Genomic DNA, 16,467 nt, shown 5'->3' on the forward strand with positions numbered 1-16,467 from the left:
ACCACCTTCCTTAGAAAGCTGCACAGGCAAGCTCATTGAATATACTTAGACAGATAAAATTCTTGACTGACAAGAGGAGAGTCAAACGGGATCAAAAAATCATCTCACTGATTTTGTTTAGTGAGCCCTCAATCTAGATTGTACTGCAGAGAAAACACCCCCTCCATATTACCCTTTCAGGATCTTATATGCTTCAAGCAAACATACAAAATAGGAACAGAAGTTCACCAACTGACCTCTTAAACCTGCTTTGCATTTCAACAAAATCACAGCCAATCAATTTGTGTTTTGAATTCCACATTCCCATCTACCGCCAACAACCTTTGATTTCCTAACAAGAATCCACCCACCTCTTCCTTAAAGATATCCAATGACCTTCCTCCACCATCTTCTGAGGCAGACAGATCCAACGTCACACAACCCTTAGAAAAACCTCATCTCAGTCTGGAAAGGGCAACCCTAAATTTTATAACAGTGACCCCTGCTTGTGGACTGGGGTGGGGGAGGGGCAGGGTGGGGGGAAGAGTCGAAAACTAGACAGCATAGGTTTAAGGTGACAGGGGAAAGAATTAAAAGGAACCTAAGGGGCAATTTTTTCACACAGAGGGCGGTACATGTACGGAATGAGCTGCCAGAAGTAGTGGTGGAGGCTGGTACAATTACAAGCATTTAAAAGGCATCTGGATGGGTATAGGAGTAGGAAGGGTTTAGAGGGATATGGGCCAAATGCTGGCAAATGGGACTAGAATTATTTAGCATACCTCGACAGCATGGACGAGTTGGACTGAAGGGTCTGTTTCTGTGCTGTATATCTCTATGACTCACAAGAGAAAATATACTTTCCATCTACCTTGTCAAGATAATGCAGTTTTGGTCTCTACATTCAAATAAGATCCACTTGCACTTGAGGCCATATAGTAAACATTCACTAGATTATTTTTTGGGATGAGAGGACTGTCCTGGATGAGGGTGAATTAATTGAGCCTACATTGTCTAGAATTGAAAATAATAAGTTAGGATATGATTGAAACATACAAAATTCTGAGGGGAAAGGGATGTATTTGCATTGGAAGCAGTTCAGAGAAGATTCACTAGATTAATTCCTGAGATGAAAGGTTTGTCTTACGAGAAGAGATTGATCACTTTAGGCTGATAGAATTTAGAAGAATGAGTGGAAATCTAATTGAGGTACATAAGATGCTAAAGGGAATTGACAAAGTAGACATGGTGTGAATGTTTCCCCTTGTGGGCAATCTGGAACAAGAGGTCATAGTTTTAGGCTAAGGGATGGCAGATTTAAAATTAACAAATTACTTCTCTCAAAGGGTCATGAATCTGTGGAATTTGCTACCTCAGAGTGGGGTGGACACTGAGAAACTGAATAAATTCAAGGAAAAGGTAGACATATTTTTAGTTAGTAATGGTTTAAACGTTGTAGACAATGGGCAAGAAAATGGAGTGGAGACTGACACGACATCAGCCATGATTGTATTAAGTGCCACAGCAGGCTCAAGAGGCTGAATTGCCTACTCCTGCTCCTGCTCCTAGTTCTTACACTTACAGATGTAGGGCCACATGGAACTGTTTCTGTTCAGGCTAAAGCGTCATTTAGTGAGACGAGCATGTTTGAAAACTATGTTTAATGGTAAACAGTTTACACCAGTAAAGTGTACATCAATGCTTTTTAATTTCATGCTTTTCTTTAAAAAAAGATCTCTAAAAGCAAAAGGCACATCAATATAAGCAAAAAAAAACAATGATGCATGCTTTTTGCAGTTAATTTAAGTCCATTCATTTTTCTGGCTGATTCTGCTTCAGCTTGTAGTGAACTTCTGGTAAATTTCTCAAGCGTTCAGCAGCCTGCAGGTTAAAACATGATCTAGTTACAGCAAGTAATAACTGAACTGACACAACAGATTAATTAAAATGCAAGGTATGGATGGACAGGACTTTATGAACATAATGGTCCTGTAAAATCTTTCTGCCACGTCCAGTGACATATATCATGTGCAGATTGAGTTCAGGTAAATAACTAATGAATCTAATGTGGTAATGTTTTCAAATCTATGCCTGAAATGCTTAGCTTTTCGTCTATCCAGGTGGATACTCTATATCTCGGGATATATGGCAGAAGCTGAAGGCTGCACAAATGATGGTATCTGTTTTAACACTTCCTGACTGTAAAAATTGAAGTGGAGAGCAGTATGATACACAAATATGTCATTTCAAGACTAGTTCTTTTGACTCCACTGCCCATCTTAGTTCGGTGCCACCTAAAAATTTGATTGCCAAGCACGAGTTTTGAGTCCAAATCTTTGATGAAAATTAGAAAGGGCAGTGGTCCCAGCATTATTTTTTTAAGATTGCACTTTAATTGTCCCATTCTTATTACAATTCCTGTAACACATAATTGTAGTTTTTGCCTCGTCTGTCAATTTGTTATCAGTACCCAAGATTTACCCAGATTTACGTCTGGTTTATAGGTCTGTGCATGTCCATATCTATGTTTCCAACCAGTTGGTACTGTCCCGGTGTCCTTTACAATGCTGCAAGATATTTTGTCTTTCAATTCTCTGAGCATTCTGGGATAAATACAACTCCTAGATTATATTTATTTTGATTTCTTTAAATTTGTCTACGTTCTCCATCTAATTTACATCAATTTAGTTGCTCCCATTATTTATTTATGGCATGTGGACATTGCTCGCAAGGTCAGGTTCATCCTGAGTACCTTTGTTGTTGGTGAGTCACCAGCTTCAGGTCGTGTGTTGTAGATACTCCCACAGTGTCACGACACAGAAGGTTCCTACATTTGGACCCAGTGAGCATGAAGAGATGAAAACACAGTTCCAAGCAAGCTATCTTCTTCAAATTGTTACAATCCATGTGGCATGCCCAGGGTGCTGCCAGGAAAGGGTTTCCAGGATTTTGACTCAATGACAACAAAAGAACAGTGACTCATTTCTAAGTCAGTTCTAAGAACTTGCAGATGGACATGTTCTCATGCGTACTGTTGCCGTCGTCCTTTGAAGTGGTCAAGATCAGTTTTGGACAGCGCTATTGAAAGTCTTGAAAGTGGTCAAGATCAGTTTTGGACAGCGCTGTTGAAAGAGCCTTGAAAAGCTTTTGCAGTACATCTTGTAGATGGTACACACTGCTTCCACTATGTGCCAGTAGTAGAATGACTGAGTAAGGTGGCAGATGATGTTGATAAAAGTCCATTCTGTTCTGGATAGTGTCAAGCTTTTCCAATGTTTATGGAGATGCACTTCTTCAGGAAAACAGCAAGTTATTTAATCACATTCCTGCCTTGTGCCTTGGAAGTGACACAAAGTCAGGAGATATACACTGGGAAAAGGCCAGTAGATTGGAAACACGGACATGGATAGCACAGATGCATTAATCCTCCTTGAATCCAAATATAAAATAATGGAATTGATTGTCAGGAATAAACATAAACTTGGATTTGAAACTGGAAGATCCTACCCATCTTATTTCCATGTCAGCCATATCACCTTTCTTAGTACCTGCCTACGGAACCAGATCATCCCCAATGGACTACAGTCCACATTCAGGCCTTCCCAATTTGGCCCCAACCGCAACAATGTCTACATTCATAGCATTGAGATCCTTCAGAAGCGTTTCTCCCTACGATTCCTGCATCTCCGGGCACTACAATCAAGCCTACCCCAGCTCAGAGCCTCCCTCTCCCAGACCTGCAAAGGACCTCTCCTGCTTTTTATTCTTCGTAGGATCCACAACCTGAACTCACAATTCTACTCAGCTTTATTGGACACTAAAAACCGTAAGTACAGTAAACTTACTGGTGCCTGCCACCCAAAACGGGCCAACTCCACCTCCCAAATCCCCAACCCTACCCAGGACCTTCCCCACAATGTGCCCACCACCATTGGCCATGAGGCCACCGTCAGAGAACCCACAGATGATGTCACATCCGCCACCGCCGGGTACCCCACTTCCGGGACAGCGAACACCATTGCTGCTGATGCCACCGCCTCCATTTCCAAGACCAACACCACAGACACTGAAGATGCGCCTACCGTCACCGCCGCTGCCGCCGCCTACCCCGCTCTGCCCATCGCTGACGCCGCTCCGCCCATCACCGACACCAACGCAATGCCGCCCACCGCTGACGCCAACGCAACCCCGCCCACAGCCAGCAGCTCCAGAGGAGACAGCAACACCAAGCCCCGCTGAGTCTTCACCATCCCCCCAGACCTCCCCCTTACTGAGGACGAACGGTCAGTCCTCAGTAAAGGGCTCACCTTTGTCCCCCTCCACCCACACATCAACGAATACCGCTCACGCTTGGACATAGAGCAGTTTTTCCGCCGTCTCCGCCTCCACGCTTACTTCTTCAACCGTGAACCTAACCCTCCCTCTACTGACCCCTTCTCCCGCCTCCGACACACCCCCTCCTCCTGGACACCACCCCAAGGCCTCCTACCCTCCCTCGACCTCTTCATCTCCAACTGCCGTTGAGACATCAATCGCCTCAACCTCTCCACCCCTCTCACCCATTCCGACCTCTCCCCCGCAGAACGTGCAGCCCTCCGCTCCCTCCCCAACCTCACCATAAAACCAGCGGACAAGGGAGGTGCAGTTGTAGTATGGCACACTGACCTCTACATTGCCGAGGCCAGATGCCAACTCTCCAACACCTCCTCCTACCGCCCCCTTGATCATGACCCCACCCCCGAGGACCAAACGACCATCTCCCAAACCATCCACAACCTCATCACCTCAGGTGACCTCCCACCCACGGCCTCCAGCCTCATCGTTCCCCAACCTCGCACTGCCCGCTTCTATCTCCTTCCCAAAATCCACAAACCTGAATGCCCTGGTCGACCCATTGTCTCCGCCTGCTCCTGCCCCACCGAACTGATCTCCAACTATCTGGACTCCATTTTCTCCCCCTTGGTCCAGGAACTCCCTACCTATGTCCGTGACACCACCCACGCCCTCCACCTCCTCCAGAACTTCCAATTCCCCGGTCCCCAACACTTCATCTTTACCATGGACGTCCAGTCCCTCTACACCTGCATCCCCCATGCAGATGGCCTTAAGGCCCTCCGCTTCTTCCTGTCCCGCAGGCCCGACCAGTCCCCCTCCACTGATACCCTCATCCGCTCAGCCAAACTCGTCCTCACCCTCAACAACTTCTCTTTCAATTCCTCCCACTTCCTACAGACAAAGGGTACCTGCATGGGCCCAAGCTATGCCTGCCTCTTTGTAGGTTACGTGGAACAATCCCTCTTCCGTACCGACACTGACCCTAAACCCCACCTCTTCCTCCGTTACATTGATGACTGTATCGGCGCCACCTCGTGCTCCCACGAAGAGCTCGAACAGTTCATCCACTTCACCAACACCTTCCACCCCAATCTTAAGTTCACCTGGACCATCTCTAATATCTCTCTCACCTTCCTGGACCTCTCTGTCTCCATCTCGGGCAACCACCTAGAAACCGATATCCATTTCAAGCCCACTGACTTTCACAGCTACCTAGAATACACCTCCTCCCACCCACGTTCCTGCAAAAATGCCATCCCCTATTCCCAATTCCTTCGCCTCCGCCGCATCTGCTCCCAGGATGAGGCATTCCACTCCCGTACATCTCAGATGTCCTCGTTTTTCAAGGACCGCAACTTCCCCCCCTCAGTGGTCGAGAACGCCCTCGACCATATCTTCCGCATTTCCCGCAACTCATCCCTCACACCCCGTACCCGCAATAACAACCGAAAAAGAATCCCCCTCGTCCTCACGTACCGTCCCACCAACCTCCAGATCCAACAAATCATCCTCCGACACTTCCGCCATCTGCAATCCGACCCCACCACCAAAGACATTTTTCCCTCCCCACCCTTATCTGCTTTCCAGAGGGACCACTCTCTCCGTGACTCCCTTGACCGCTCCACACTCCCCTCCAGCCCCACCACACCTGGCACTTTTCCCTGCAACCGCAGGAAGTGCTACACTTGTCCCCACACCTCCTCCCTCACCCCCATCCCAGGCCCCAAGAAGACTTTCCACATCAAGTAGATGTTCACCTGCACATCTGCCAATGTGGTATACTGCATCCGCTGTACCCGTTGTGGCCTCCTCTACATCGGGGAAACCAAGCGGAGGCTTGGGGACCGCTTTGCAGAACACCTACGGTCGGTTCGCACTAAACAACTGCACCTCCCAGTCGCAAACCATTTCAACTCCCCCTCCCATTCCTCAGACGACATGTCCATCCTGGGCCTCCTGCAGTGCCACAATGATGCCACCCGAAGGTTGCAGGAACAGCAACTCGTATTCCATTTGGGAACTCTGCAGCCCAATGGTATCAATGTGGATTTCACAAGCTTCAAAATCTCCCCTCCCCCGACTGCATCCCAAAACCAGCCCAGCTTGTCCCCGCCTCCCTAACCTGTTCTTCCTCCCACCTATCCCCTTCTCCCCCCTCAAGCCGCACCCCCATCTCCTAACTACTAACCTCATCCCGCCCCCTTGACCTGTCCGTCCTCCCTGGACTGACCTATCTCCTCCCTACCTCCCTACCTACACTCACGTTTACTGGCTCCATCCCCGCCTCTTTGACCTGTCTGTTTCCTCTCCACCTATCCTCTCCTCTATCCATCTTCTATCCACCCCCCACTCTCTCCCTATTTATTTCAGAACTCCCTTCCCCTCCCCCATTTCTGATGAAGGGTCTAGGCCCAAAACGTCAGCCTTCCTGCTCCTCTGATGCTGCTTGGCCTGCTGTGTTCATCCAGCTCTACACCTTGTTATCTCAGATTCTCCAGCATCTGCAGTTCCTACTATCTCTCATTTCCATGTCTTCTCTGAGGAAGTGATAGTATGGACACAGTTCTCAAGTCTTCCCTTCTCAACACTTAGAGAAAGCAAGCACTCAAAATGTTTGCTCATAGTTCAATAAGTCAATTTGCATCTTTAATGCCTCTAGTATTTTCCCTGCCCTTTGCGTTCATTCTCACCTGTTCAGGTGTGAGATCTCTTTGAGCCTGAGCTAACAGCTCATACCCCACCATAAATTTCCTGATTGTGGCAGACCGTAACAATGGTGGATAGTAGTGAGCATGAAGCTGCCAGTGACGGTTGTCATCAAGCAAAGACTGTCCAGTGGGGGCACCTGTTGATATACAATTACATTATTAATACAGCAATAACAAGTATATCAATTGGAATGTTTCTTCAAAATTTATTCAGTGAGATGTGGGCATTGCTGCCAAGGCCAGTATTTATTGCCCAGTATTTATTGCCCATTCACAACTGTCCTGGAGAAAATGGTGATGAGCTGCCTATATGAATTGTTGCAATCCTTGGGGTGTAGCGACACCTGTAGGTGCTGTTAGGAAGAGAGATCAGGATTGCCACTCAGTGACAGTGAAGGAATAGTGATTTATTTCCAAGTCAGGGTGGTTTGCTATTTATAACCACACCCCTTAGCCTTCTAGGCGGTAGACGGCACAGGTCTGAAAGGTGCTGTTGGAAGATCCTTGGGTGAATTACTGTAATGAATCTTGTAGATGGCATTCAGTGTTGCCAATATGTGTTACTGTTGAAGGTGGTGAATGAGGCACTATTGAACTACTTTCTCCTCGATAGTGTCAAGCTTCTGGTTGTTGTTGGAGCTGCACTCATGCATGCAAATGGGAATGCTCCATCACACTCCTGATATGCACCTTATAGATGGTGGGCAGGCTTTGGGGAGTCAGGGGGTGAGTTATGCATTGCAGGATTCCTAGCCTCTGACCTGTTCTTGGAGCCACAGTATTTATATTGTTAGTCCAGTTCAGTTTCTGGCCAATGGTAACGTCCACAATGTTAACAGTGGGAGGATTCAGCAATGATAATGCCATTGAACATCAGGGAGATGGTTAAATTCTCGCCTGTTGGAGATTGTCATTGCCTGGCGTTTGAATGCCACTTGTCAGTACAAGCTTGGGTGTTGTCTATATTTGCTGTATAAGGCCACGGACTGCTTCATTATCTGAGAAGTTACAAACGGTGCTGAACATTATGCAATCATCAGTGAATATTCCCACTAGTAACCTTATGATGGAGGGAAGGTCATCAGTTACAGATCGTTGTGCTCAGGACACTATCCTAAGGAACTCTTGCAGAGATATCCTGGGGCTTAGAAGATTACTTTCCAACAACCACAACCACCTTGCTTTCTGCTAGGCATGAAACCAAACAGCACAGACCTCACCTCTCTGATGCCCACTGACTCCAGTATTGCTAGTACTCCTTGATGCCATACTCAGTCAAATGCTGCCTTGCTATTGAGGGCAGTCACTCTAATCACCTGCATCAGATTATTAAATTAACATCAAATTAATAACCGGTTTACAGAGCGGATCAATTCAGGATTGCACCGAACTACACATAATAATTTCATACCAAGCACTGGACTGCTTTTTTAGCATCAGTACCTACTGACATACTCTTAGTGGTAGAACAGTTATTTATAAATATTAATTTATATTAATATTAATTCCACTCTGATTTGGAAATATATTGGCGTTCCTTCACTGTCCCTGGGTCAAAATCCTGGAACTCCCTCTCTAATGGCATTGTAGGCCAATCCACAGCTGCTGCAGTCCACCTGTTCAAGAAGGCAGCTCACCACCACCTTCCCAAGGGCAACTAGAGACTGGCAATAAATGCTGGCCAGCTAGTGATGCTCACATCCCACAAAATATTCATCTCCAATCTAAGGAATTTACCTTTTCTGTTCCAAGTAAAAGTCATGGGATTAATTTAAAACTAGGACAGATGCACAGCAGAAAACATAAAGCAACAAACGTGTTTAGAACCGCTAAGAAGGAGCTGGGCTGTTTTTAATCATCTAACTTTCTTACATCTAAGAAGCCTGACTACAATCTGAATCTGGTGGGATTCACAGGCAGTGGTGAAAGTGGAATTTTGTCTGCTGCTGAGGACAATTATTCATGTCCCAAGTATTAAGATGTAGGGAAGTCTGTGGCAGGGGAGATTACTACTTTGCTGGGCCTCTCTGGTTTTGGATCCACATGGCAGCAGTAGGCCACACTGAATTCAACACTGAGTGAATTATGCAACCTGAAGCTAAAATCGTGGCAGAATTTCAATAAAAACAGCAGACACCCAATGGTCTGTTTTGAGTGCTTGCCCTCTTGTAGAAGCCCAAGAGTCAGGGCGACATTGAGCAAGAGTAGCTGAAAACCACCCCCATTCTCACTGGACAAGGGGTGGTACACAGGGAAAGCATCAAAGCTTTCAGTCTCTTTCTAAAAAAACTTTCAGACAATACCATTTTATCCCCAGTGGAACAGAATAGTCACAGGCCAAATCACTTGATGAACATTATAATAGATCAAGTAAATAAATACTGTTTAAACACTCAAATCCCTCTTCAGCAGTTCAGCCTAGTTTAACTGAAGTAGTTAATATATTATTTTGCCCAAGATATATCCAAGATAATAGAACCACATTTATTAACCTGAACTGTCAAGACTTTGAACTGTGCTACGGTTCTCCCCAGTATTCTGCTTCTTAGAAAAACACTTCGTATAGGGTCAGAAATGACATCGATGCCAAGCATTCCACTCTCTTAATATCTTCATATCAACCAGAAGGCAGGTCAACACTTAACTAAAATAAGTTTTAACTTCACTGAGTATTTTTAATCCGTTTTTCCACTCATTCCTTCAGCAGCAGTGTATTCCCAGAATAGAACGCTAAAACCCATTTTACCCAATGACTATCTAATTGATCAATTCACTTCTGAAACTTTATAAGATGGTTTGCCTTAGATTAGAAATTCTTCTTTATGTTTTAAACGTTATTGGATCTTGATTAATATAGTGTTGGGGCATCTGCTTCAGTATGAATAGCAATGGAGGGCTGAATCGCATATTTTTTTGGTCAAATAGGAGTTGCATCGAGTTTTTTGCCACAAAGCTGAACAAGTTCTCTCACTGTATCTTAACAAACTCACCGCATTAATAAACTATTGATGCCATGGGATCTCTCACATCCAATTCCAGCCCCCTCATACCATATAGGCAGCATGGTGGCACAGTGGTTAGCACTGCTGCCTCACAGCACCAGGAGCCTGGGTCCAATTCCACCCTCGGGCGACTGTCTGTGTGGAGTTTGCACATTCTCCCGGTGTCTGCATGGGTTTCCTCTGGGTGCTCCGGTTTCTTCCCACAGTCCAAAGACGTGCAGGTTAGGTGGACTGGCCATGCTAAATTGCCAATAGCATCCAGGAATGTGTAGGTTAGCTAGATTAGCCAGATTAGCCATGAGACACGCAGGGTTACAGGGGTACGGTAAGGAGGGGGTGAGTCTGGGTAGGATGATATTTGGAGAGTCGGTGTAGACTTATTAGGCTGAATGGCCTGTTTCCACACTGTAGGGATTCTCTGATTTATATGCTTTCCCAGAACTCACCACTCAGAGGATATCTCAGAATTGATTGGCATCCCTTGCGCCCACTGCGCACCAGAACAAGCACTGTCTGTCCACAGATGCCCTGAATAGTTTCTGACATTTGCCCCTGCCATTGCAGACAGGGCAAAATCAGTGTCCCATGGTCTGGGCAGGAACCTGGAGGTGTTGATGGTTGGGGTGGTGGATGCATGGGCCCTCCTCTACCACCAAATCCAGCAGAGGAGACCACGACATCAAACCATGCTAGCTTAGTGCAACTTTGCCACATATGTCTTTGAATCTCAGGCAGGCCCTGCACTGTGGGAGTAAGCTCAATGGCCTTCTCCACTCTGGCAGCACAGGGCCACCATTTCTCTCTGTTACCTTGCATTCATTCTCTCTGCTGCTGTGTCCACCTCCCACTAAGATCCATGCACAACTACTCTCACTTTGCCTGAACATCTTCCCTCATTCTCTCCCTCACCTACCCCAACATCCGATACCACTAACCCTGAATGCTCTCAGCACTGCCTAATCACTCGCACAGGACACCTCCCCCGATGCATCAAAAGTAATAACTGTGCTACCCACTTACCACCCAATAATACCTGCCTCTCTCATTCCAGGAGGAAAGCAGCCATCAATAGATTTAAGATTTAAAACAGGTGGCACATGTCTGACCTCCAGCTCTTCAGCCTTTCCGTGGAAAGCATCCCGAGTGGCTGACTGGCTGTATCCAAGCCGCTGGACTGGTAGCGAAGGCTTCCCTTGACTTACTGTGATCGCTCAGCAAAGGCTTGCCTTCTTGACTTGACTACGATTTGCTGACAACTATGACAAGATCCTTGCCTTTGTGTCCATATTAAATGGCCAGGCAAGGCTGAAGTAATACGTGCCAGGTATCTCTGGTTGACAGAGCAAAGTGCAAAAAGGAAATGCAAAGCAATGCAAAGCAGGGATGCGGTGAGCACTCGGATAGGCTGAGAGTGAGTGGGCAGTATGCCAACGAGCGAAGAGCTGGATCCTTAGTATTCGGTGTGCCTGCTTCAGTATTACAATGAGAGTTGCTGGTGCAGACCAAGGTACATTTTTGAAGTTCAGAGCAAATGCACATCGATCAGAGGTATGTCATGAGGGTTCTTACAGGCTGACACATATCAGTTGTCAACTTTCATCGGGTACATGTGGTCAGTGCCCATGGAGAATGCCCTGAGAAGTTTGTGCCTGGTGACCAACATGGAGGACATTCTGAGCAAGCAGTGAACTGAATCTGCCATGTGCCAGGTCTAGCTTCCATGTCAAATTTTCTCAACTTCTAGCTTTTTTGGCGAGTTTGGTATAATAGAAGTCTGATTATTAATTAGAAAAGTTGAGCTGTAACGTGCAATTATCCCCCTTAATTGGCAACTTGCTGCTACCTAGTGAGAAACTTCTCATGCTGCATGTGAAAAGCATAAAAGATGGGTGTGTTGTTGCCATTGTGGAGATAAGCCTCACCAGATTTCTCATCTGATTCTGCTACACATCTCCCTACAGCCCATATTGTTCAGACACCCCACCCCAAGAAGACTCCATCCAGAATGTCTACTCTCACATACTGGTCATTATATGATTTCTTTAACCTTACCATGCCATCCCATTGAGTAGGGAAAAGAGACCTCAAATAGATTATCATATTTTGTCAAAAGTCTTTTCATTATAGAAGCAAGGCCTAAAAAAAAGGTCAAATGGAAATAATTAGTTCATTACTTGAAAATGAAAGTAAATGGAAGTAGTAATAAAAAAAAGCTCCACCTTCAACATTTGAATATTAAAAAAAAGTAAAATCCTGCACAAATCATTTGCAGAACACCTGACCTCAAATCAAATAATTTCATTTGCAATCCCTAATTTTAACTGGTATCAATTATTTTAATTGAATCATTGAGTACAAAATATTAAATTATGCCCAGTTAAATGTGATGAGAATCACGGTATCTTCACAGACCAACTTGAAGGTGACCATGATCTCTTTGCACATGTGCCTATTTGTCATGTAATAGGTTAAGGGCTGGTTAACAGCATGTATAAAGAAGTGCGCTATCTACAACACAGGCATCACCATTGCATCCATATTAAAACTAGTTCTGTTATTTGGAGAGTCCAGGAATAGACAGAATTGTCTAAATATTAAAGCAAGAGTTCTCAACAGTCACGTTACAATTAACTAAAATGAATGACTTGTTTAGTTAAACTGTTTAGTAATAAATTAGTTTACTTTACCTGCCCCTTATGCCGGTCCATGAGATAACACTGTCCTCATTAGGAGGTGGGAGGAAACACAGGCAGAGTAATATTCAGGCCATCAAGTCTGTTCCAACATTTATTATGCTCACGGCTGATCAAACACCTAAATACCTTTCACCTACACTATCCCATCACCCTTTAAACCATTGGTAATCAGAAATCTATCAAGCTCTACTTTAATTACATCAAGTATTTACATTGCTCCCCATGGCGATGCAATACATTTAAACATGTTCTGAGTCAAGATGAACAAAGTACTTTGACTGCGAGCATCACTGGTAGGCAGTAATTTTATGAGGAACTGTTTCAACCCTCTCATTTGTTTTACGAGAAGTTCTTACTTTACAAAAGTGATGTTTTATGTAGACAAGAAATAAAAATAGTTTTCTTACTGCCTCTCTCTTTATCAGATAAGTCTTGTAAACGAAGCACGTGTCTTCTTGGAATAAGTAAAGTCTGAAAAGGCCACATAGCCCAGTATGGAACAACGACCAACCAGTCTTCGTTTTCAACCACGATACGTTCCTTCAAAACCGAAACAAAAGGGATTAAGGACATGTTTACTGCACTCAATCCACAGAATTACAGTTGGGTAGTCATAGGCCAATAATATCTTACTAACTTCACCAGGAACATTGAAGAATTATACCCATATGGGCATCTTGCAAGTATTCAAGTTGAAAGGAAATTTAGCTTCAATAGAAATGTCATCACTTGCATAATAGTTTGTTCTGACTGGGTATAAAACAGTGAGAAATAAACAGGTCAGGTTGTTGGATCTGCTTTTAGGTTTATGGCATCCTGTGCAACACATCCCAAGCAAAATCAAGTTTGGTCTAAGATTTAAACCAAAAGTACTGCGGATGCTGTAAATCAGGAACAAAAACAAAGTTGCTGGAAAAGCTCAGCAAGTCTGGCAGCATCTGTGAAGGAGAAAACAGAGTTAACGTTTTGGGTCTGGTGACCCTTCCTCAGACCCTTTCTCTGTTCTGAGGAAGGGTCACCAGACCCGAAACGGTAACTCTGTTTTCTCCATCACAGACCTGCTGAGCTTTTCCAGCAACTTTGTTTTTGGTCTAAGATTTCCTTGAAACAAGTCTTTAATCATTGACCATCAAATTAGGCCTAAGTGATCCCTGAAGAGAATGGGCTTTAGTAATGCATTCAGGAGCTTGCAAAATTGTATGGTAATCATATGATCTTTGCTCTTTTGTATAAATATTAAATATCCCTCTCATAATTTCCACTATTTTAACATCACATCTACCCCATTTAGTTTACTTTCTATTATTTACACTCGAGCCATATTCACAATTCCTGTCAGATTATGAAAGTCAAGTAAGGATCACTTCTGGTTTACTTTTAAAAATTGTTGCTATGCATGCAATGACAAAAAAAATCCACGTTTGCAAATTGTCAGCTGAATTTCACAAATTATTGCTCACCATACCTAGCCAGTGATGCCTACCTTCCGTCAAATAAATTTTAATCGATTTACTGCCAAGGTACACAGGAACAGAGGCAATTTGAAGAGAGCAGGGGTGGAAAAGATATTTAAAGAAGGGATTTCATAGCTTAGAGAGAATTTTAAACAATTTCTAGTTACTAATAGGTCACATTATAATTGATAAGTTTGTCAAGATCATAAATCAGAAGGAGCTTCAGTTTTCATTCAATAGTATTTGATTCTGCCTTCAATGTTTGTATTTGTTAATATTCATATTATATATAGGACAGTCAATTTTCTTTATAATCACAATTTATCTTTTTGTATTGTGTCATTTCTATTTCAAAGAGTTTCTAAAAGCAGATGCCATGTCACTTAACACTTCTCATCCATTCTTAATGTCCTTGAGGAAGTGGTGGTGAGCTGACTGCTTGAATCACAAAAGTTTCTGTGGCGTTAGTCCACCCATTGCACTGTTAGGAAAGGAGTTCCAGGATTCTGACTCACAAAAACACAGAGGTGGCATGCGGCGCAGCAAACAATTAGCAAAGCAAATAGTACATTAGTCATTATGACAAGGAGGTTAGAGTGCAAGACTGCAAGATTCTACATGTTAGGCTATTTATTAAGATAAGAGATCATGATTTTGGAGATTGTATATCAGTGTGGGTAACCAATTGGCTAAATAATAGAAGACAGAGAGTGAGGATAAGGGGGCATTTTCAGAATGGCAACCTATAACTAGTGGAATGTCACAGTGATCAGTGCTGGGGCCACAATTATTTATAATATATATTAACTACTTGGATGAGGGAAGTGAATGTATTATAGCCAAGTTTGCAGATGACATAAGAATAGGTGGGAAGGCAATTGGTGAGGATAACACAAAGTGTCTGCAGAGAGATACAGACAGCCGAAGTGAGTGGGCAAACTCAAATTTGGCAGATGACAAAAATGCTGGAAAATGAAAGGTTATGCATTTTGGCAGGAAGAAGTAGAGCTGAATAGTATTTAATTCGAGAATGACTGAGGGATATATGGGAGTCCTTGTGCACAAATCACTAAAAGCTAACATACATGATCAGCAGGTAACAGGGAAGATAAATAGTTGGTCTTTATTTCAAAGGGAATGGAATAGAAAAATAGGGAAGTTTTGTTAAAACTATACAATGTACGACTTAGATCACACCTAGAACATTGTGAAGTTTCAGGCCACTAAAAGTAGAAAAGAAAGAATAAAATGGCACAAAACTGGATGGGAGGGTGACTTGTGTGGAGGGTGCAGTGGCATTTCAATGTGATTTGGACAAACTGAGTGAGTGGGCAAATGCATGGCAGATGCAATATATGTGGGCAACTGTGAGATTATCCACTTTGGTAGCAGAAACAGGAAGGCAGATTATTATCTGAATGGCTATAGATTGACAGAGGGGAATGTGTAGCGAGGCCTGGGCGTCCTCATGTCCCAGTTCTTAAAGACAAGCATGCAGATATAGCGGCAATCAAGAAGGCAAATGGCATGTTGGCCTTCATAGCGAGAGGATTTGAGTGCAGGAGCAGGGATACCTTGCTGCAATTACACAGGGCCTTGGTGAGACCAAACCAGGAATATTGTGTGCAGTTTTGGCCTCCTTATCTGAGGAAGTATGTTCTTGCTATAGAATGAGTGCAGCGAAGGTTTGCTCGAATGATTCCTGGGATGACGGAACTGATGGTTGAGGAAAGGTTAAATCAGTTAGGATTATATTTGCTGGAGTTCAGGGAATGAGGGGGGATATCATAGAAACTTATAAAATTCTAACCGGACTAATTGGGTAGATGCAGGAAAGATGTTCCCAATGGCAAAGGAGGCCAGAACCAGGGTCACACAGTCTAAGGATATGGAGTAAACTATTTATGACTGAGATGAAGAGAATTTTTTTTTCCACCCAGAGAATGGTGAGTCTAAGGAATTCATTACCACATAAAGCAGACAAAGCCAAAACATTGTATGATTTCAAGAAGGTGTTGGATATAGCACTAAAGGGATCAAAGGATAAGGAGGAAAAGCAAAAACAGGCTTTTGAGTTGAATGATCAGTTATAATCATAATGAATGGTGGAGTAAGCTCAAAAGGGTTGAAATGGCCTCTTTCTGTTCCTATTTTCTATGCTTCTAAAACACAAAGAACTGGTCGGCTCATATGCTTCAAATTCAATGAATTCAAAGCAATTAAAGTACCGTTTTGTAAGTAGTCTTTGCATGAGAAATTGTGATTATAAATACTATAACGATTGAGCTATAAA

The 16,467-nt window shown here is 43.9% G+C and overlaps 1 protein-coding gene across 3 annotated transcripts in view; it reads right to left on the reverse strand.

Annotated features, from left to right (window-relative positions):
* Nucleotides 1-1,622: 1,622 nt before the first annotated feature.
* The window catches only part of galt (galactose-1-phosphate uridylyltransferase), a 66,506-nt gene continuing 51,661 nt past the window's right edge, over nt 1,623-16,467 (reverse strand). For 2 of the 3 annotated variants that reach the window (XM_020518939.2, XM_048601909.1), the window contains 4 exons: nt 13,128-13,260; nt 12,077-12,160; nt 7,005-7,159; nt 1,623-1,860 (listed from right to left, as the gene is read on the reverse strand). In XM_020518939.2, coding sequence (XP_020374528.2) covers nt 1,792-1,860; nt 7,005-7,159; nt 12,077-12,160; nt 13,128-13,260 — 441 coding nt within the window. In that variant the 3' untranslated portion in view covers nt 1,623-1,791. The remainder of the gene's footprint in view (nt 1,861-7,004; nt 7,160-12,076; nt 12,161-13,127; nt 13,261-16,467) is intronic. The other variant, XM_048601901.1, reaches the window with a different exon arrangement.

This window comes from Rhincodon typus, chromosome 1, assembly GCF_021869965.1.
Source record: "Rhincodon typus isolate 14 chromosome 1, sRhiTyp1.1, whole genome shotgun sequence".
NCBI classification, from domain to species: domain Eukaryota; kingdom Metazoa; phylum Chordata; class Chondrichthyes; order Orectolobiformes; family Rhincodontidae; genus Rhincodon; species Rhincodon typus.